General features: G+C 34.6%; 1 protein-coding gene across 2 annotated transcripts in view; it reads left to right on the top strand.

Moving 5' to 3' along the window:
- The first annotated feature begins 227 nt into the window (after window positions 1–227).
- The window catches only part of SGCZ (sarcoglycan zeta), a 217,146-nt gene continuing 195,904 nt past the window's right edge, over window positions 228–21,469 (top strand). For both annotated transcript variants that reach the window (XM_062574644.1, XM_062574643.1), the window contains exon 1: window positions 228–422. In XM_062574644.1, the coding sequence (XP_062430628.1) occupies window positions 228–422 (195 nt within the window). The remainder of the gene's footprint in view (window positions 423–21,469) is intronic.

The raw sequence follows: 21,469 nt of genomic DNA, 5'->3' as shown, positions 1-21,469 counted from the left end.
ATGTTGAAATACAAATGCAACTTGAAAAGTCAAATAAAAGTTTTACTTAAAAATAATGAAAGCTACCAGATTCTTACTAAATGCCTAGTAAAAATAATGTTTATATGGTCTATACGGAATTAATGCAACCCTTCTGTACTGTGAAACTTTTCCCATACAGTTTCTGTATAATAAAATCTATGAAATACAGCCCCCTCAGTTTTTATTTATGTCTCTTTCTTTTCCAGATGACACGAGAGCAGTATATATTAGCAACACAGCAGAACAGCCTCCAAAGGACTGAAAATCCTCAGTTTTATCCAGTAGGGATTTATGGATGGCGAAAGAGGTGCTTATACTTCTTTGTCCTTCTGCTATTGGTTACCATGATTGTTAACTTAGCAATGACAATATGGATTTTGAAGGTTATGAATTTCACAGTGGTAAGTATTGCAGAGACTTTATCTTATTTTTCATGTTAATAAATTGTAGTTTCAGTTCTCATTTCTTAATCATTTTATGTACAAATCCTGTAGCTTTGAATTCAAAACGGCATATACTCCTTTGACTGATACTTCATACATTAACAAATGCCTTTTCTATATTTTCTATTGTGAGTTGGCCCTATCTATTCAGATATTTTTGCTAACATAATCTACAGAAATTATACCTGAATCTTCCATTTTATTGTTTGCTCAACAAAAAGCATAATGGTGCCTGCCTTAAGTATTTCTTATTTCCACTGAAGTTTCCACTTGAAGCTGCTTTTTACTTCCACATGTTTCTTGATACCACTGACAGTAGTTAGCAGGAATTTTCTATGTCTGTTCTCTGTGAGATGTAAGTCTTTCCCTCCATGCATTAATGGATATAGTATTAGAAAGCTATATGTTCTCTGAAAATCCCTCTGATAAAGCTGTGATGAGAGATGGAATGGAACACAAAATTCGTAAGTGAGAAAAAAATCAAAGTAAAAAAATCAAAGTATCTATCTGTAGGCCTTTCAGTTTCTAAAGCATAATTTTGCAGAGTTTTAGAGGCTTGGGACATTTGGGCAGGCAAAGAATACTAATCCTGCATTGATTCATTGCATCTGGAGACTGACCCCCATTCCTTCTCCCTTGAAGCACAGATCTCTTGAATATACAATCCATGCAATGACAGTCTGATAAAGACATCCCAGTTCAGGGCACTGAAGTTCCTTGAAACCACTGTTAGAACTGTTGAAGTTGCTTCTGTATTACTGATAGCAGTCCCAGCTCCCATTAGGACCAACTAAACCTTGTTACCTACCATATGTTAGGGGGGGTGTACCTCTTTTCCGGGAGTGAGTTAGCTGTTCAATGCAGTGAACCTGTTCTGTGGGGTGTGTTGCAAATACTTTTCACTTCTAAGAGTGGTAGGAGAATAGAGATCTTTATGAGCAAGTTCAGATTCCTCTGTATTCTATCTACCTATCTGTCGTTCATATGGTGTGAAGACTAGCTAGCTGATTGTGAAAGAAAGGAAACGCATCTTAGAGGTTCTCATGCATACAGAGAAAATCTGATGAATGCACTTACTCATATAAGCAAGAATTAATTTCTCATAGCAGGTAAGCAGTCACTCACTGAAACTCAAACTGTAGACAATTAAAAACACCATTTTGAGGTAAAGAAGACGTTTAGTCTTTATCTACCAGTCGTATCTGCCCTGTTTTCTCTGTAGGTGAAGGCATTCTGTATTCTCTAGCCATGCTTTATGGAAGCTTAAAGTCTTCCTTTTGATATTGCGTGATTTTTTTTCCAGGGGTAGAGGGGAGAGCGTATGATATTTCATTAAATAATCTATGTAGAGTAAAATATCTTTAACTGTCTTGGATTTCATATTAGCTATGACCTGAAAAATGTTACCTTGATTACACGCAAAAGATAAGTTAGAATATCTAGAATTATTTAGGACGGAATAGAGAGCAAAACTCAGCACATCTCTTGGCCACTTTAGTGCTGCATACGATTCTGGTCACCCTCTTTTCAGAAAGGATGAATTAGACTTGTATAAGACAAAGAGAAAGAAGCAATGATCAGAGAGGCGTGGGAATGATGTTAGTTAAGGAGAGAGTAAATAGGCCGAGATTCTTAATTTTGTATACTTCTGTTTGTATCCTCTGGTGAAGGATATAATGGAGGCACATGAAATCATGAAGCACCTGTAGAAGGCAGCACAAAGGGTAAATTATTTTTCACATAATGTATTGACTTTGTCTAAGACACTTGCCTCTGAGGTGTTATGTTTGAAAAAAGTTTAGAAAGCCGGAAGACATGATTCATAACTGGCATTAAGCATAGTGATATGAATACAATTCTAGCACTAGAAGGTCTTAAAAAGTGGATTGTGGAAAAAACGGAAGATAAACTGCAGGAAATATGACTGCATATTTGTATTGTTTCTTGTTCTCTTTCCTACTTGTTTATTATGAAGAGAAAACTGTTGACGTAGGGTGGCTTTTCTAGTTTGTTGTTCTTAAAAAAAAATTTTTTTTTACAAGTTTACTCACCATTTGAACTCTGTTTCACCTACAATTTAGAATATCTTTCTTGAGGCTGATAAGATCAGGTAGGTGGGTATAAAAGCTGCAAGCTTTTGTGCTACAGCCTTCATCTGGAATCTTTAATAGTAAAGTATTACCGACTCTGTATTTCAGATGTACCCCTGAAAGTATGTATGAGTTCAATGGAAACCATATTATCTGTCCAGCTGTTCCCAAAGCTTTGTCTGGATCAAGGTGATGTGCTCACTAGTTGGCCATGGAGCAATGTCTTTGTGTATCAAAAGATAAGATAAAGATAAGAGCATTCCGCAGATTATAATAGCACTAGTTCTGCTACTGTCAGTGTAGTCTCCTTTACGGATTGTGTTCCTTCATAAGCCATATTTTGATGTAACTAATATAATCCAAACTACTACAGTTGCAGCACATTTTAGTTCTCTATTAGTTTCTTGGAAATGAAAAACAGCCCCCGCCCCCCCCCCCCCAAAAAAAAAAAAACAAACACAAAAAGACCCCTCCAAAACCAGCAGTAGATAAGTAAATATAAGTTTAAAATAGTTCTTTATCCACTCTATGTTCTGTAATACATAGGGTTACATAGGTCTTTAGGGGAAAACAGATATTTTGAGGTGACTGTTTGATGAGACTTATTGTATAAATGCATTGCTACTTCTGAGTTGCCACCGGTAGAAGAACATAGAAGAATTAGAATTTGAAGAACAACAAAAGAGTAGATAATTTCTTTTCTGTATGTCTATGACAAGCTATACATTTTTTTTTCTATTACTCTATTCTTCTGTTATTCTAGACTCTTTCCTACAGTATTATCTCTAAGCACTGGAGATTGAAGTGGTCTCAGTTTTTCTGCCTGATTTTGCAGATGCAACTGCCTCCATACGTCTTTGATCTGCCAAGCTACAAAGCTACTATAGCACTGCACAGCTTACAACTCTCACAGTTTGGGCATACAATTGTTTTTCATTATTGGTGGGGGGAAGGAGGGTAAAATTTTAAAATAAAATTCTTTCCATGTGTCAAAGCTGTGTTAGAAAAGTAAAAGTTTATTGTGAAGCACAGAATCAGAACAGCAATCTAATGCTGTAAACGGAATCAGTTTCACTGCTTACTACTATTTACTACTTAGTAGATTAGACCTAGTTCCAGTAGCTTAAGAGATGTGTGTAGCTGAAATAATTATACAAACATGGCTTAATAATCTTACAGTGATGGTATTTGAATGTTATATGCTTCATTTTAAAATCCAGTATTTTATCACTATACAGTATATTACAATGCTAAAATTTCAAAACTTGACTCTTTAACAACCTTGATTTTATTATAAATAGAGATAAAAAGTATGTCATTGACTGATGTGAGTTAAACTTTAACCTTCCTATTACAAAATTAAAGTTAGTTTTATGTATTTACTTGTGTATAACTATAGTAGAGGTAAGTAATTATGAAAACAGAAAAGGAAAATACCACTTTTTAATTAAAAAAGAAAAATGACAAAATTTGGGAACACTACAAATTTTGAAATATTATGTACTACTTTCATATCTCATAAGCAAAATCTCCTACTTAATAGTTCTGTATGAGCAGTCTGCAAACAAAATTTCCAAAGGATTTTATACTGAAGGAGAGTAACAGAACCATTTTATTTAATGGTCATTCCACTAGCATATCATTCTTAACTGAAATTTATGCATGGTATATCACTGTTGGCATGAGGTTATTAACTATTATTCCTTTCATGGTAAAATATTTAATGGTTTTGTTTAGTCGGATGTACTGTTTCTGAGCTCATTTGGTTTTGTCTTTATATAAATTTATGGAATGATCTGTGGTTAGACTATTACAGAAAACAGAATCTGAAGCCATAAAACTGTGGTTTTATTACCTTCTAAATCTTACTGTTCATAGTCAAAATTGTATATCTTAAAGTGCGTACATTTGGTTTACTAAGGCTGTTAAGAAATACAATATTTCAATGAAATGGCAATAGGTTATTTAATAATACAAAGCTACATTTAATAGCCATAGGTACATCATATCACTTAAAACTGAAACAATAAAAAATGTCTGCCAGTATTTGCTTCTGCTTTTATAAGCAGCCTTATTTCTTATCATGCTGGAATCTATTTTGTTAGTTTTCTAAACATTGCTTTTCACTGCTTCAGAGCCTCATGAATAAACAGGGTATGGTATGGTTATTCATGATCATGCTGGCTGAGAAGTGCAACAATATTTATTTACTAGTTTAAACAGTACAGTTATAGCTGCTGGCCAGTTGCACTAGAAAAGCCTTTGAGTTCAATTCCTAGATTCTACAGTGGGGAAGGTTTTCCAGTCATACATTTCCTTTCATGTAAAAGTAAAATTTTGAATCTGAGCTTGTTATCCCACATTCTCTTCATATACAAAGAAGAAAAATAGGGGGTCGCCCATAGTCATTCATATTATAGTAACGTAGACAACTAAAATGAATTGTCTTTAGGAAATGCATATTGAAAAACTGATCAAAGTAGTAAATTAAAATGAAAACATGGTTTATTTGCAATCATGTAGAAACGTAGTACAGACAAGGCATGTAAGTCGCCTTTTAGCAGATTAAGTAATATAACTGGAAAAGGTAGATAAACTTTTGAGTGTGCAATCTCTTCTTCCAGTGTGAAATGGAAGAAACAAAGTTGGAAGATGAGTGTAAATTAAGAATAGTTTCTGTAATTTAATATGTATCAGTTAGACAACCAGAAACAAAGCAATTGCTATCTGTGTAGCAGATAGATGGAGGAATCAGCAATGTAGTGATTATTTTATAAAACATATTTCCCCACAAGTAGCTTAGTGTTACTGTTCTTTAGCCTTAAATTGGGGTTGCTTATCTTACTGTTGCATCATCTGTGTGGAGTCACACGTGTGAAAGCATGTAGGAGCTTCATTAGAGAGAATCTCCCCTCCCCCCCCCAAAAAAAAAATCATTGATAGATGCATCCAGTTGTGACACACCATCCTATCCTGGATTTATGTAGATACTCATTAATCAGGATGGGCAGTGTTAGAAGATCTAACCTTGAAAGAAATGTTCTGCAAATCACTGAACCCTGAAACAATCCCCAGGCTAAACCCATAGTCGGCGTACAGCTCTGAACCATGTGCTTGAACTTCAGACTTCATTGTATCAAACGCTGTCCTGAAAAGTAGACAGTTGCTACTTGCAAGAATGAACTCGAAGTCCCCCTCATATCTCTGTGCTGACTCTCAAAGGAGACCTGCAAGACATCTTGCAAAAACCAAGCTAACTGGATACTGTAGTAGTAGATTCAAGAGATGGGAGCTTTGTGGAACGTCCGTTTTTTTCCTTCCTTGTACTAACCTTCCCATAGTCTGCAGGCTATCCTTTGGAAAGGTCTGTCTTTCACTTTCCCTCAGGGCATAATTACCTCTCAACTTAGTCCGGGCTATACGTATCTAACTAAACTCATAGTAGTTAGCTACTTTGTGTATGTGATTAGAGTTGTTTCAAGAAAGCTGGGAGACTTGAATGATAATATTGTGATGTAACCACAGCGTAAGATATGCTGTGTATTTACTTTATAAAATTCTGATTTTTTTTTTTGACTTATGCAGTACATATGAATTGTAAAGGTAGTAAGGAAAGAAATATCTTGCTGTACCTGGATTCTTGTCATCTTATCATCATTATACAGCCCATAGCTTAGATAATTAGCTTATTTTTTATTTAAACATTTAATCCTTTAAACATCATTCTTTGATATAATTTTTTATCTTGGAATGTCTTCAAGTTATGATTCTAACCTCGCCAGAACTATAATTTATGTAATTTATGTTAATGAATATAATATATTGATATTCTGTCACTCTGATTAAGTAATGTGTAAAAGAAATCTTCTCTACATTTTTTGTCACTAAACAAATACCAGTGTAGACCTACATGACTGAAAGAATTTCTACAAGTACTTAAAATTACTGTTTTAAGAGAAACATTCAAAGTAAACCTCTCATGGCTGTGAAGTGATATGGGCAATTAGTGTAGGGACTTAAGTTCCTCTCTTTGCAGGGGGCATTCAATATCAGTACATTTATACATTTTTCTAAAATGCAGACGGTTGTCATTGATACTCAACATAAAGAATCAGCCCATAATCAAGTGAATGGGTTATGTGGAAAGAAACACAGGGTGAAGGAGGAGGTCATGGGGATACTGTGCAGCTCTGTTGATGATTCCCCAGTCTCTGAATCACTGCAAACAAGCAACTAGTTGTTCTTATCAAGTTTTTTTCTACATACCCTCTCTGCTCTCTTTCTTAAATTAGCCATTTCCTATGTTATTCTTCTTTCTCTTGCTTCACATAAGGGTATTTGATTTGGATTTTTTTGGAAAAGATTTCTTCTTAATAGATGAAAATCACATTGCTCTGATTAATTTATCAAAAAAGTACATCTGAGGGATCCATATAAAGATAAAGATGCTACTAAAGATGCATCTTTGGCATGATTCTGGAATATACCGTGTGAAATTTACTGAAGTTGTAAAAATTGTGATAGTAGGAAAAAATGCAGTCAGTCAGTTCCAGAATCCATCACTTCTTAGGATCTCTGTTGGATTGGCCTGTAACTCAGCTATGTATGCTAGGAAATATCTCCAAAACCAGTTAAAAAAAATGGTGCTGATGTGTCTGGTTTTCTGTGTCTCCATATTCTACTTTCCCTTTAGATATCAATATATGAAAAGACTTATTTGTTTTGTTACCCATCTAAGAATTCAGTCACTCAGTTCAGGTATTTTCTATTGCTATAGTTACTTGCAGTGCTGTAGTCAATTTTGACTGCTGTCATGACATGGTATTTTCTGTATTGATAAATCTTGAGGTCCTCTTCTCAGCAGTACTTTGTGAATGATTTTTAAGATCAAATTTTTAAGATATGATTGTTTGTTTGTTGAAAAAAAGTTATTCCTTAAAGGAACTTGAATTTCAGCTTAGCTTCAGTCATAAGCTGAGCATAAAAAGATTTCCTGTCTAAAATTCATGTGCTTCATATATAAAATCAAATGTAGTATGGCTGGTGGCTGCCTAGTCTGTGTGTTTGAATAGCAACTAGTTTGCAAGATGGGCCCCTAAGATATACATACCAACCAGACTGCTGCAGCTGCTGTTTGCTTGCTTTTAATAGAATCAGTAAGGTTGGAAGGGACCTCTGGAGATCATCTAGTCCAACCCCCCTGCTCAAGCAGGGTCACTTAGAGCATGTTAGACATCCAGGCAGGCTTTGAATATCTGCAGAAAAGATTTTATATGTGACCATTAGTTCCTTTCTGTATGCGTCTTTGTAGATGGTCCCTGTATTCTGATAGGAATTTGGTGCTCAAAATCAGAATCTTCTGGTGCTGCAAAAATCTAAATGAGAATCTTAATATTTTATTGAAGCTATTAGTAGAGAGACACACAAGTTCTATTTTTTTGTTTTTGTTACTCTGCAAGAGTGAGAAACTGTTTCAAATTTTTAACTTTCTTCACTACTGGAAAACACACAGGCACACAAACATACATTCCAGATCTTACTGACCAACATTGAAAAATGTATATGTATGTATTTTTATGTGTTTGTGCATATGCACACACACAGTACACGCTGCACACATGCTAAAAGTGCAGTACTTTAATGAAAGATATAATTTGAAACAACTGTGTTCAATATATTTTATCAAGATTTGTAGCAACCTGTCTTGGCTTATTGTAGAATAAGAAGATAATTTCTTCACAGCACGGTAATGCGATACTTTTTATAACCTGTTTCTCAGCAACCTTGGCAGTGAGATGACCTGTCAGGCTAAGATTCTTTGACCACCCAGATCTCTTTATTTGGTGTTCAAAACAGTATTTGTTCTGTTATTAATCCAGTTGGTTCTACAGCTCTATTTGCCCCATGGCAGCTTCCTTACAGAACGAAGGAAAACCCCTTTTTCCATTTCATAGCTAATTCTTGCTGAGACGCATCCAATTTGTAGCAGTTTGGCATTTGAAACTTATGAACTTGTTTAATAGCTGTATTCATCTGTTCTCAAAAATAATATGGTTGTTTGGCAAACAGACAGCTTTTATTTTACAAAAGGAGAAGTTTGTAACAAGATTTTGGATAATTATTGCACTTTAATAGTATTAGTTACTGTGTTTTTAATGAATAACTTCTATTACCTCTGCAGAGTTCACTTATTTATTCAATGGCATGCCTTTCTTGTCATTTGTTTTAGATTGTTAATGATCTCATTTTTAGAGGAAAATTTTTGATATCTCTTAAGTAGATAAAATTGTTTCTTTACATCCCCCAATTTTTTAGTTTTCAAGAACTTGGTGTCCCAGTTTGGGATGAATGCAACAAAGCTGCTGTTTGCTTTTTGTTTGTTTGTTTGTCTGTTTTTTGTAGTGAGAAAGAAAGATCCAGTCCAGAGCAGGCAATATCATTAATTATTAATGATTAAGAGACTTAGTCAAGATATCGGAGACCAAGGTTCAAATTTATGCAGTCTCCAATACTCCAATATAGATCATGTCCCAGGTAAGTGTCCTACTTGCAGGCTATTAGTGTTTCTGATTGGATTTCTGATACTCCTTTTTTAATAAATATATAGACTGTATCTTACCATCCTTTAGCCTCAAATTTGAGATGACATCCCTATAAGAAATTCTGCTGAAAATTCCTATGAAACACAGACACGTGCATGAAGACACATGCGCACACGCAGTACTATCTGTGTAACTGACTGTACTTCTCACCTTTTTATGCTGTGTTGGAAGACAGAAGCCTAAGCTTCTTGAGTAAACCTGCCGGTACCATGTGGGAGTCAAACACTAGCTAATAGCATGTCAGCAAAAGAATTATGCTGCAAATTAATTTCACTTGCAATTTTTATCCCTGTTGTTAACATTCGTATAGTAGTGCAGCTTTACAGAACTGAGTGTTCTGTAAACCTTATGTCCTCTCATTTTGAAGCAAGTAATAATAATGAAATGATTTTTTCCTTATCCTCCATTTACAGTTCTAAGTACAGTGAAGAACTCATTTTAAGTGTTTCCAATAGGCTTTTTCTGAATCACTTTGTAGCTTGTTTTTTGTGTATATCTCAGGTATTGTACACCTTATCTAGTGTAACAGAAAAAAGTTCCTCTTTCCCTCCTTATCTATCAATACTGTTATGGTACAGGTTTACTGGAATATCTAGTGATTGATGTACACAATCCTAATTAATTCCCATAGTTTCTTTTTTTTTTTTAAATGGAAAATACTTACCTCCTTTACAAATTAAAAGCAAAAAATTTAGTCTGTTAAAGAGCAGTGGAAAGATAGCTAAACTGGAAAAATGCAGGACTCCTATTTCTTAAGTGTATGCATTACAACAGTATGCACTAACAGCCAAGCCACTATCATATTTATTCTGTTAGGTTTTTTTATAATGTTAGTCATCCCATGCAAAGGCATCTCCCTATTATGAGGGGGAGGAAAGGGGGAAGGAGGCTACTTAGCAACACTTCCTAGCAAATGTGAATTGCCTTGGTTTGCTGTGCTGGTTACATTATTGTTTCTGAATGGGTGAATGCAACTTTTAAGTATTTTCTTTTATCACTGAGATATATATTTTGGTGTTTATTGTTACAAATTCTCTCTGAGGAAGAAAAAATGGAAAAAACTTAATTTTCTCATTTTTATATTTGTTTGGTCATGCAGACTTGAAGGTAGAATATTAGTAAAATTCCCCACAAACAAACAGAATAAATACTTCACCCTATATTCCTGTGAAAATATGATTTCACTAATCTGTTTATACAACAGTTTTAAGCAATTTCAGTAAGACCTGGCTTTGGAAAGTTGGGGAAAATTGTACTATAGTATACAGAACTTGAATGCTTGAGGAAAAAACTTTCTATAACAAATGTTTACATTAAGAAGGAGGATACTGTAGTATAGCTGAGAACACAGAGGTACTTGCCTATGTGAAGTCACTGTTAGCCTCAGGTACTTTAGAGCTGCATTAGATTAGTTTTGTAACATGTCAGGACTGCTTTAGAATTGGCTTAAGGGGACTGGACCCATAACTTGTACCTGTACCCCAGGTCAGCAGTCCAGCATGCCACAGATAAATTGCCCCATGTTTCAGCAGAAAGTGTGAATTAGCTACATCATCTGGACCATTCACAACTGTGACCTATACGCAATAAACTGTGACTAATGTTACCTCTTCTAAGAGTTTTGACATTGGAAAAGGATGCTGTGTGACTATAGAAAGTACGAAAGGGGAGAACAGCAACTTCAGATCATGTGATAGATTAGATGAGAATGAATATGATATTTATAAGATAATATATTAATTCGTTTTACTATTTAATAGAAGGTAAATCTCCAGAATTATATATTTTAGCTGAGTGAACAGTATTTACTAGACATCTTATTCTTAGTCATTTTTGTGTGTAAATACACCTGAACATACCTTAGAGAAGTTTTTCAAATATTTGCTTTCGTGCAAACTGAATTAACTTCAGTTTCATTATTAAATTTTAGCTGTATTCCCTTTCCACATATTCTATTTCTGTTTTTCCTAGCATGGCATATTTGGTTGTAGAAAGTAAGACTTTCAATTGAATATTATATCATTTTTGAACTCTTAGAAGTTCTATTCAAGAAAGCCGATTCCTATGGTTAGTTTAGTCTAGCTGTATATTCTGAATAGCAAATATTTGAAGAAAACTCTTGGTCACTTTTTAATTAAGCTTTTAATTTTATATATCTCGATTCAGGAAAATAATCAACAAAGTTATTGTATGAGAAGAAAAGAAGACTAATCTATCAGATGATGATTCTCACAAATAGGGCAGCTCCAAAGTAGGTTAAATTGATTTAATAGTTGAGGTCAGGCACTAATGCTTTGTAATCTTATTTAGTAGTAATTAGAAAAATATCAAATTCCTTTAATAAACTTTAGTTACTTAAAGACAAAGATATGTAGGAATAATGAAATGTGTCATGATATCATCTTTCCCTTCTTTTACAGTGGTATTTACGTGGGTACACAATACAGTAATAACTTACACTCTGTGCTTGGAGTGCTAATTGTCTTTGCACAATTCTCCCACTTTGAAATCAGTAGGTCTTGTGTACAGCATCAGCTTGTGCCATGTCAGTGTAGCCTAAATTAAATTAGTACATCCAGAAATTACACTAAAAAATAGATAGGAAGATAAGATACCATATGTAGTGTATCTTACATGACAAGAGTATTTCCTCTTCTTTCTCACAAGTTAGGATATTAGATGTGTGCTTAGAGTCCCAGGAATGATTAAATGATGAAACTGGATGTTTTAAGCAGAGCTAATATAGCAGAAAGACCTGTTTTATCAGAAAATATGAATAAGATATTTATGTGGACTTTAAGAGACCAAGGAAAAAAGTTAGGACCTTTACTCAAATGGTGCAACACTGATGGTTTATTTTGAATATGCCTGATGTTTATACATTATCACACAACTAGATAAAATAAGGAATAAAAATCAAGAAGTCTAACAAAAGCAGAATATAAATGATACTGCTAGCAGCAACATACAAATAATGGAAACAACACAAGTCAACATTTCACCAATCTAAATTTGTTGATTTTAATACAAATTTGGTTTACTTTTCTTGAAGTGCTGGTCCTACGCTGCTTCTCTAGTTGAATCTGAAGTGAGAAGGGAAAAACAAGTCTGAGATTCATGACTGCAGGCAAAGAGCTGGGTTCTCATTCTGTGACATTGGTGTCCATCATATCAGTGACGTATTTGATCCAGCATCATCCTTAGAGACTCTGGAGCAAATTTCCTTTTGCTTTGCTTTATTTGGTTTAGTATAACAAATTGTTTAGGGCTTCCTGTGAGATCTTGAGAGTTTACAGCCTATTTATTACATCTAAAAAAGGAAAAAAAAAAAGATCAATTTTTAAAAATCTAAAGTGTGCATTTTTTTATGGTACACAAGATTGTTTTCTGATTATAGGTCTTCCTTTCCTCTGGACTCAGTGGAAACTGTCTATATACTAAAGCAATACCAAAAAATGATTCCCCAGACAAAAATTTCCAGTTACTGTGTTTACTTTTTGTGTTAGCTTCAAAACTCAGGTTTGTAAAAGCAAGGAAATGCCAGAAGGTGAAAATTTTCTATCTTCTCCAGGAAAACCTAACTGAAATAAATATAATAACAAATGTAATATGAATTAATTAAGCTTGATTGGCTAATTCATTTCTAAGTCTTTATATTTTTACTTCAAACCATACTTTTCTGACTAATACATTGAAGGGATGGAGCCCTTTCTCATTTCTCTCATTGTCTTCGGGCATATACAGCTCATGTAGGCCATGTCTGAAGGTCTGAGTATTCTACTTAGTAGTATTAGAAAAACGCACGATAAAAAATCTGAATTAGTGCTATTGGATGAGCATGCAACCTAAAAGACACCTTTGTGATAACGATTTGTCGCATTATATATTAAGGCACATATTTTAACATTTTAATTTGTTTATCAAATGGTGATAATCATTGTAGAACCTTTTCATCTTTACAGTAGCTAATTTAAAAGAAAAATGTATGATATGCAGTTAATAATACAATGGCTGTGGATTTGTGCTCAGAGCTGATGTAGACTTATGTGTACACATACATCCAAGATTTGCTTTTTCTCAAGAGAGATTTAAATTCTTTCTATTTTGAATTTATTGATGGTTTCATGTTGGTTTTTTGGCTCTTCCATATTTAAAATGCTGACTATAAAGGGAGAGGGTTTTTTTAATGCTTAGTTCTATCATCTTGGTCTGAGTTTTGAATTTTACAGCTGATTTGTAAAGTAGTTGGAATATACTCTTTATGACTTAACAACCAGCTTTAGATTTTGTTTATTGATAATCATCATCATCCTGGGTGTAATTTTTAATATGGATACATTAGAATGGTTAAAGAGAAACAAGTTGTTAATAAAAAGTAAGAGCTGTAATATTTTAAAATTAAAAGATATGGCAGAATTACTCAAGCTAAAATCTAGTTTAAGTTAGCAACCACATCCTTATGAAGCTTTGAAGCTTTTGTGGAAAGAACCTGAAAGACAGATAATACTTGCTTTACTGTTACCCATTGCAGTCACTATGCTGGGAGATATTATTACTATTACATCTTTTTAAAAGATTACTTAAGGATAAAATACATTTTAGTGGGTATTTTCATTATTTTCATTATGAAAACTGTATTGCTACCACTGAACATTTAAAATCAACTGTTTCCATTTAGTATAACAGTTCTGTTTGGATGATTAATGGGGGTTGGAAATGGAAAGATTAACACTTAAAAGACTGGGAGAGAGGTCAAGCATGCATCCTGAGCCCTTCCTAATGCTTTTGGAAGAAAAGGCATTCAATATTACTGTGGATTCCCAAACATACAGAGGGTAAAATGCCACAGTATTATCTTTTTCTTTCTCCAGGCTATAGTGGAAAAATGCCCAGTTAGAGGAAAAGGAACATTTCTGTGGAGTCTCCTAAAAAAAGAATGCAAGCGGATCTCATTTCATATTTAGATTTGTTTTCCTTCTGGAGAAATAAGTTAAGAAAGCGTGTGTGCGGGTTTGTGTGTGGGGGTTTTTTGGGGTTTTTTTGTGTTTTTTTTTTTAATATCAGATCTGTAAAGGAAGAGACCTGTAGAAAAAAGACAGCCGAACTATCCATGTCCAAGTGATCACTGTTCAGATCACCTCCCTGTTCTCCCTCCCCTGCCCCCAACTAGTGTTGTAGTGGTAAATAAGCAAACTTATTTGTTTGATCTTTTATTCAGACTTAAAAATAGTTTACCCCTACTTCTTAAACTAGGTAAACAAAGTTTATCTTTTTCTATAATCACCCTCAAATTAGATCACCCACAAACCTTTCTGTGTAATCTCTTTTCTGTAAAGGAAATTCTCCCTACAGGATGTTACTGGGGAGGTCTCTTTGCAATGATTCCAAAAGGTCCATGATCTTCCCTGGCATCTTAGGATTTGATGAACAGCAGTGAAGGCCACAGAGTAGGGAAGTACAGAGTCACAGAATCACAGGGGTAAGATTGGAAGGGACCTCTGGAGATCATCTAGTCCAACCTCCCTGCTCAACCAGGGTCACCTACAGCATGTTAAACAGGGTTGCATCCAGGCAGGTTTGGAGTATCTCCAGAGGAGCAGACTGTACAGCCTCTCTGGGCAACCTGTTCCAGTGCTCCGTCACTCTCACAGTGAAGAAGTTCCTCCTCATATTCAGGCAGAACTGCCTGTGGTTCAGTTTTTGCCCATTTCCTCTTGTCCTGTTGCATGGGACAACTGAAAAGAGCTTAGCCCCACCCCTTTGACACCCTTCCTTCAGATACTTACACACTTTGTTAAGATGCCCCCTCAGTCTTCTCTTCTCAATGGCAGATGTGACAGTTCTGAGGAATATGCTTTCTACATATGTTCAAGTCTTCTGTATGTTTGTTTTTTCGTGTTTTTTTTTAATGGGAATATTCTAATCTCTAGTTCCTAATATGATCAGTGGAAAAAATAATTATCCTGTTATGAATTATCTGAGTCTTTGCCTGTCAGAATGCTACTACACTAGTCTTAAGATTTAAAGCTATAATCTATAGTCCACTGAAGGTTAGCAAAGCATTTACATTCAAGAAAATAAAATTCGATAGCAGATGATGGTTTTTATTACTGTACAAATTAAAAAATAATTTTCATAGTCTAAAGGGAAATATTTATGGATTTCTGATTCATGGTGTGTGTGAATAAAATAATTTCAGATACCCTAAGGTTCAGGTGAAAACTGACTCACTTATATACAGCGAGAGTACAGCAAAACCTGTAATGAATATTTATGTTATGAAGTGTGCTGAAGAGCAATATTTGGTGCCTCAGGCAGTCTGAAGGCTTAAAGTATGATTCTGAAAGTGTTGATTCCTATGGAGGTAGAGTAGCACAGTATGTAAACACATCATTTCAGTGTGTGGGTAGATGATGAAGATCATTGGGTGAAAGTTAATGGTGCATGGGCTGCATGAATCTTCTACCTGCTTTTGATTTTTTGACAATGTTACAGTTACAAGTATGAATTCCAGGAAAGGTCCAGCAAAATAGTCCAGTTAGGAGAAGGTGTCCATAATGTGGAGAAGCAGGTTGAATGTCAGCTACAGAGAAGAGACAGCCATTAGCTCACAAGAGGAAGCAGGCTATGGTGATCAATCAGTTGGCTGGGCAGAAGTTGTGAAAACAGGAGAAAGGAAAAAATTCCTATTCTGATAGCACCATCTGTAACACGTTTGTGGAGCTCTTTACCTCATGATCATGTGGTCTGCCACATGATGAATGCTAGAGGTTTACAGATGTTCAAGAGGCCATTGGGTAAATGGGCTAAAGGCTGTCAAAAATGGAAGTATTCTGTGTGATCCAGAAAGATAATGAATCAAAATCACTGAAGAATGGGAACTCCTGTTCTTATCTTTGAATCTTTTGTTGGTTGCTGTCAGAAACAGAATAGGTAGACCTCTCGTCTCACTCAGAACACCAATTCTAATGCTTTTAGGAAAGCAGTTGTAAGGAAGTGGTTCTCAGTTTGTACACTATATTGATAAACCACCTCGCTTACGGTTTTTGCTAGATCCCCAAATGAAAGCTCTCCACCATGAAAATATGACTTAGTTTATAAATCATGTCCAAGCTATATTGTATAATATTACAAAAAGATGCAGATAAATTCTGAAGTGACTGGTACAAAGCAGTGCAACTCATTGGAATAGATGTAGATGAATCTCTATGGCGTATTTATTTAGTTTGAATTTTGAAGGTTTTTTCCCTTCACATTAAACATAATAGTTTGTATTGGTTGTATAGCTTCTAAATAATACTTTGAAATCTGTAAAGTAAAATGCTGTCTCTACTAGAAAACAGCACTCAGTTGATTCACAACTGCCTTTGGCTTTGAGTAATACCTCAGGCAATGCTTTGTTGTGCTAGTACAAATTTCTCAAGCCAAGTTTTATAGATGTTCTTTCATATAGATTGCTTTCAATTTATGAAAATAGTATAAAAAAACTTCTTCAAATGATTTTTTTAAAAGTTCATATATTGACATTAAAGTTTAGTACTTGCACTTATTCTTGGGTGTCTGTCTCCCTCCCTCTGTAAAATATACAAGGAAGATACAAAGAGGCAACCATTACATGGGCAGCGCAGATCACTTTGATTTACCTTTTCTTATTTTTTTCTCTGCTGTGTTTTACAGCAGTTTAGAGACGCAAAAGCACAGTTCAGATATCTCTCTTTAGAATTCACTGCAGATCTGTTGCACTCTGGTGCCCAAACTCTGTGTGTGTGTGCGTGCTCACATACACATGCTCTGTGTTTTCACATGTTTGTGTGTGTATATAGATATAAACAAATAAGCATTTGTGAATGATAGATATTTAAAATGAAGACAACAAAACAGGGCAAAGAGCAGGTAGTCTTTTTTTTATCTTGATCAGCTGAACATACAAGCCAGGATTTTGCAAAGCTTGTCCAAACATTCGGATTAGAATATACTTGTAGATTTATTATAGAAACAGGATGTTATCAGACTTTAAATTCACTCTGGTTTCATGATTGTACGTGATTAATCTCTTTGAAATAGGGCATCCCCAATGAATATTAGAATATTTTTTTTCCATAACTAGTTTTGAAGCTACCCATACTTGAGGTGGGAGTGGGAAAATCTCCTGTTAAAATTTTTGTAGATGCATGTTTTTTTAATCTACCTATCAGTCAAAGGAAATGAAAAATGCAGTTGCCTCTGATCCAGCAACAGATCTTATGCAGATGAGAGGCAGCAACATTACTAAGATGTGAGATGGTCATTTTTGAAAACTACCTAGGAAATAAAAAAAATTCAATATATGAGGAAAACAAAGTTTCTGATCTAAAATTAATGCAAAGTGAAAACAGGAAAGATTTGTGTATTTTCAGTAAATCATTTTTAATTATTTTCGTTTGATAGAGAAGTTTTTAAATGCTCCATTTGCTTTCTGTTGTTTATTAAATTTATTTGCTTAGTAAAGAAAACAGATCCCATGTGTCAGTACAACAGCAGTCTTCTGAATTCTGTCAAACTGCTGAAATTACAAGAATCAGCAAAACTTCTTGACTCCTCTGATCATTACAATAATTAGAATATGAACTAGATTCTATTTCTTCTTTTTTTCACATTAGTAGCTCTACCTTTTGTATACTCTTCTGTGCAAAAGGGAAGTGAGTGTGTTAGAAATCTCACCTGCATGAATCAGACATACACAGTTGTCTAGGGATAAGGAGAGCTTGCAGAAAGATTTTTGGTAGTAAGTCTTTGCCTGTATACTACTCTGTGCTGTGTGCATGATAGCTGTTACTGTATAAAACTGAAGCAGAGAAAACTGCACACCATTCAAGAGTGAAACAACCACGTATGTGATGAAGAAGGATACACTGAACATGGCTGCTAGTGGACTATTATTGTTTTTCTCGTATGTGCAGGATTCTAACCTGGAAAAATATGTATATTTTTAAACACAGAAGCTACTAAAGAAACAAACTGTCCAGTAAACTTTTATTTTTAGCCTAGCTGAGATACCAAATAGAGTCAATTGTATCACATTAGTACTTATGTTTTTGAAAACAGGTGCATGGAAAGGAAAATATGCATTCCTATAGCTACTTTTGCTTTCAACTTTCTTCACTTTAATCTTTTTCCACTAAATAACACAGTAGAATGTTTTCCATGAAATTGAAAATCTTTTGGAAACAAAGATAAACTGAAAGTAAAGTCACTTTGAGAAAGTCAAGTCACACTGAAAGAGAACTGTTGTAGGGATAGGATGATCAGAGGTATTTAGGGCAACGTATATAATGGGATTATGTGGAAGAATGTAGGGTGTGGTTGCTTCTCTCCTCTTAATCTCTGGTGAAATCGTATCTTTTTGTGCCACTTCAGGGCAGCAGATGGAAGAGTTGTGGTTACGTTGTCTGTGGTTCACAGAAAATAGGGAGTGCAAAATGTATACATATGTATGAATATCTACTATCATATGACATATACAGTGATAAGCGGTAAGAGGAGATCTAAGGCTCTAATGCTGCAAAACCTCTTTAAATATTTAAAATGCAAGTTACAGCGCAATCTTGAATGGTATGATTCTGTATTAGGAGTGATTGCAAAGGGTAGTATTCTTCAGCCTGGAAAACAGGTGACTGAACTGGGGAAGGCTGATCGCAGTTTGAAAAAATCATGAGCAGCATGGAGGAGGTGGATTAAAGGTTTTATCTCTTTTAATAAAATAAGGAAAAATAAAGGCCACTGTATGAAACAAGTAAAAGCAGGTCCAGTAGAAATGAAATGAGGTTGATCTTCTCCGTACCAGCTCCATACTTGAGTTTCTACATGTTGCAAAATAAAGGTAAAAGGATATGCAGGAAAGGCCTATGTTAAGGAGGGTAGAAAAAATTGCAGGAAGTGCTAGCATAATGTGCTAAAATTTATGAGATGGAAAATTTGAAAGAATGAAAAAAAGCCATTTATGTTTCATGTAAAAAATGGTTCCTAGCTAACAGATAAAAGAGCCTGAGGCAGAAATATCCTTAGGAATAAAAAACAAGTCATATTTTTAAGACCTCTAAAATTAAGATGATGACAGCACTAGAAGATATGATATACTGCCTGAAAGTGTTCTAGTCTTCCAAGTCCTATTGGATGAAGGTTGTGAAGATCTGAGTTTGATTTCCAGCACTCTTTGCAGTTGCCTATCTGTGAATGTTAATGATTAATTATTTAAAAGTGAAAGTAATTATAAAACCCGTGTGCATATTTAAAAACTAGATAATGAAATCTACATAAATATGTAACTTACTAGAATTTTAGAAAATTTTAGTCCACTGAAGACATAAATGATGGTCAATTAAAATGCCCGTGTAGCAGCTAGTGTATTCCTCTGAGTATTAGAGGAGATGGATGTGAGATGGCTCGATTACAGTGTAGTGAGGGAGGGCTGCGGTGTTTGCTTCATTCAGTTCTTGTGCATGCTGCCTCTTTGCTCTTTCATGTTGCTTGAGTGAAAAGAACGTATCCTGTGAGTGGTGAGCTGGAATAAGCTTTTTTTTGTTGTTTATTGAAAAGGTCTATTATTAAATTACGAAGTGCTTAATTTGAGTTTTGGTAACAATCAATTTTGGTGGCTCCTCTTACTTTGTACTTAAATATTCCAATTTGAAAAGTGTTTCTGGCAACAAAAGAGTTAGCTTATATATGTGCATTATGAAATGAGAGACTAAAACTGCTGTAAAAAGTGTTAATCCTGGCTTAGAATTCTGAATGGTCCCACTGAAGATAGATCTTCAGGTTCTTTTTTTTTCTCTTTCTTTTTTAAGTATCTATCATTGATTTAATCAACTTAGAGAAATAAGCTCTTCTTAATCTGCAGTTTTGGAATGGAAACAAAAGGAAATGAGAAAGGGAAGAAAAATGTTAGAGGAGAGAACAAACAATAAAAAAAAGAAAAAGACATTAGAGTGAGGGTAAAAACTATAACGGTGTTTGTTATTCATACAAAGGGGCCATTATAGGCCTATATATAGTTTTACTAGCTCAGAAATGTATTCTGAAATGTTCAGAAAAGAAATTTGAAATGGCTCTTGGGTTTTATTCACACCAAATTGTAATGAATATACTTGATTATATTACATTGGAAATAGCATTTGGTTCAACTATCTCTGAAAGTCTCACTTAGAAATACAAATCCATCCTCATCAATTATGAGCTTTCATGTGACTGTGGATAAATCCTAGCATATTTAGCAGTACCAGTAGTTTGCTCATGTGGTTATGAGCCTTCACAGGGCTACTATCGATGCCTGCGTGTATGTGTTAGCAGAGAAACATGAAATACATAGAGCATTCATTTTTATTTGATTTATAGGTTTAAATATATTTTAAAATACTTAAGTATGCTGAAAGTGCTTGAAGTATCTAAAAGCCATTCATTAGTTGTTCCTTTATTACTTAGCCCAATTAATGAAAGGTTATAAATTTTATATTAATTTAGAAATGCGTTTGGCTTCCAACCATTATGATCTTTCATGATATGATGGTTACATGAAATAAACACAACTGCTGAATGCATAAATGTTTTTAGAAATATTTATTACTTACAACAAAGCTGTCTCTAAACTCTTGAATGATACAATAAAAATTACAGTACCAAGGGAAAAAGGTCTTTAGTAAAAAGTGGATTCAGGCTGGCAGCAAAGCAGAACAGAGGGGAGAATACAGCCTAGTCTTGGAAATGAGTGGATTGAAATATATATGTGTGTATGTGTGTGTACACATTTCTTGAACACAAAGCTGGTAGTTTCTGGATGTTGATCTGAGGCTCATTAAATAAAAGTAGCTATACAAAATCTAAAGAAAATAATTAGAGAGACAAAAACTTAGGTTGATGGATTAACACAGAATTATCAAAGCTGACAACTCTATGTTTTCTGGGGGAAAAGTTAGAAAGAGGTGCTAAGCAAAATGGCACATCTGATTTCAGGCTGCTCACATGCGTTGACCTCTGGCATTCTGTACAAGGTCAAAAGACTTAGGAAATTTCAGTTAGCAGGAGCAATGGACATGTAGGTTGGTGGGTTAAATCAAGTGTACTGAAGTAGGTAAAAGATTTTCTCAAGCGCATGCCTTAGGCTTAGTAGAGAGTACCTCAAAAGATACTTGTTGAATAATTTTGCTGCTTTTTAAGATATGTTGTTAATCGCTAATTTATCCTTCTCTTCATTATTCAGGGTAGAAACTATTATTGCAAGTTATTCTCTCCCTATGGAGAATTCATTCTGAGAGAACAACTTGTGGTCATGTCTAAT

This window comes from Rhea pennata, chromosome 4, assembly GCF_028389875.1.
Source record: "Rhea pennata isolate bPtePen1 chromosome 4, bPtePen1.pri, whole genome shotgun sequence".
NCBI classification, from domain to species: domain Eukaryota; kingdom Metazoa; phylum Chordata; class Aves; order Rheiformes; family Rheidae; genus Rhea; species Rhea pennata.
This window is presented reverse-complemented; position numbering and strand designations above follow the sequence as displayed.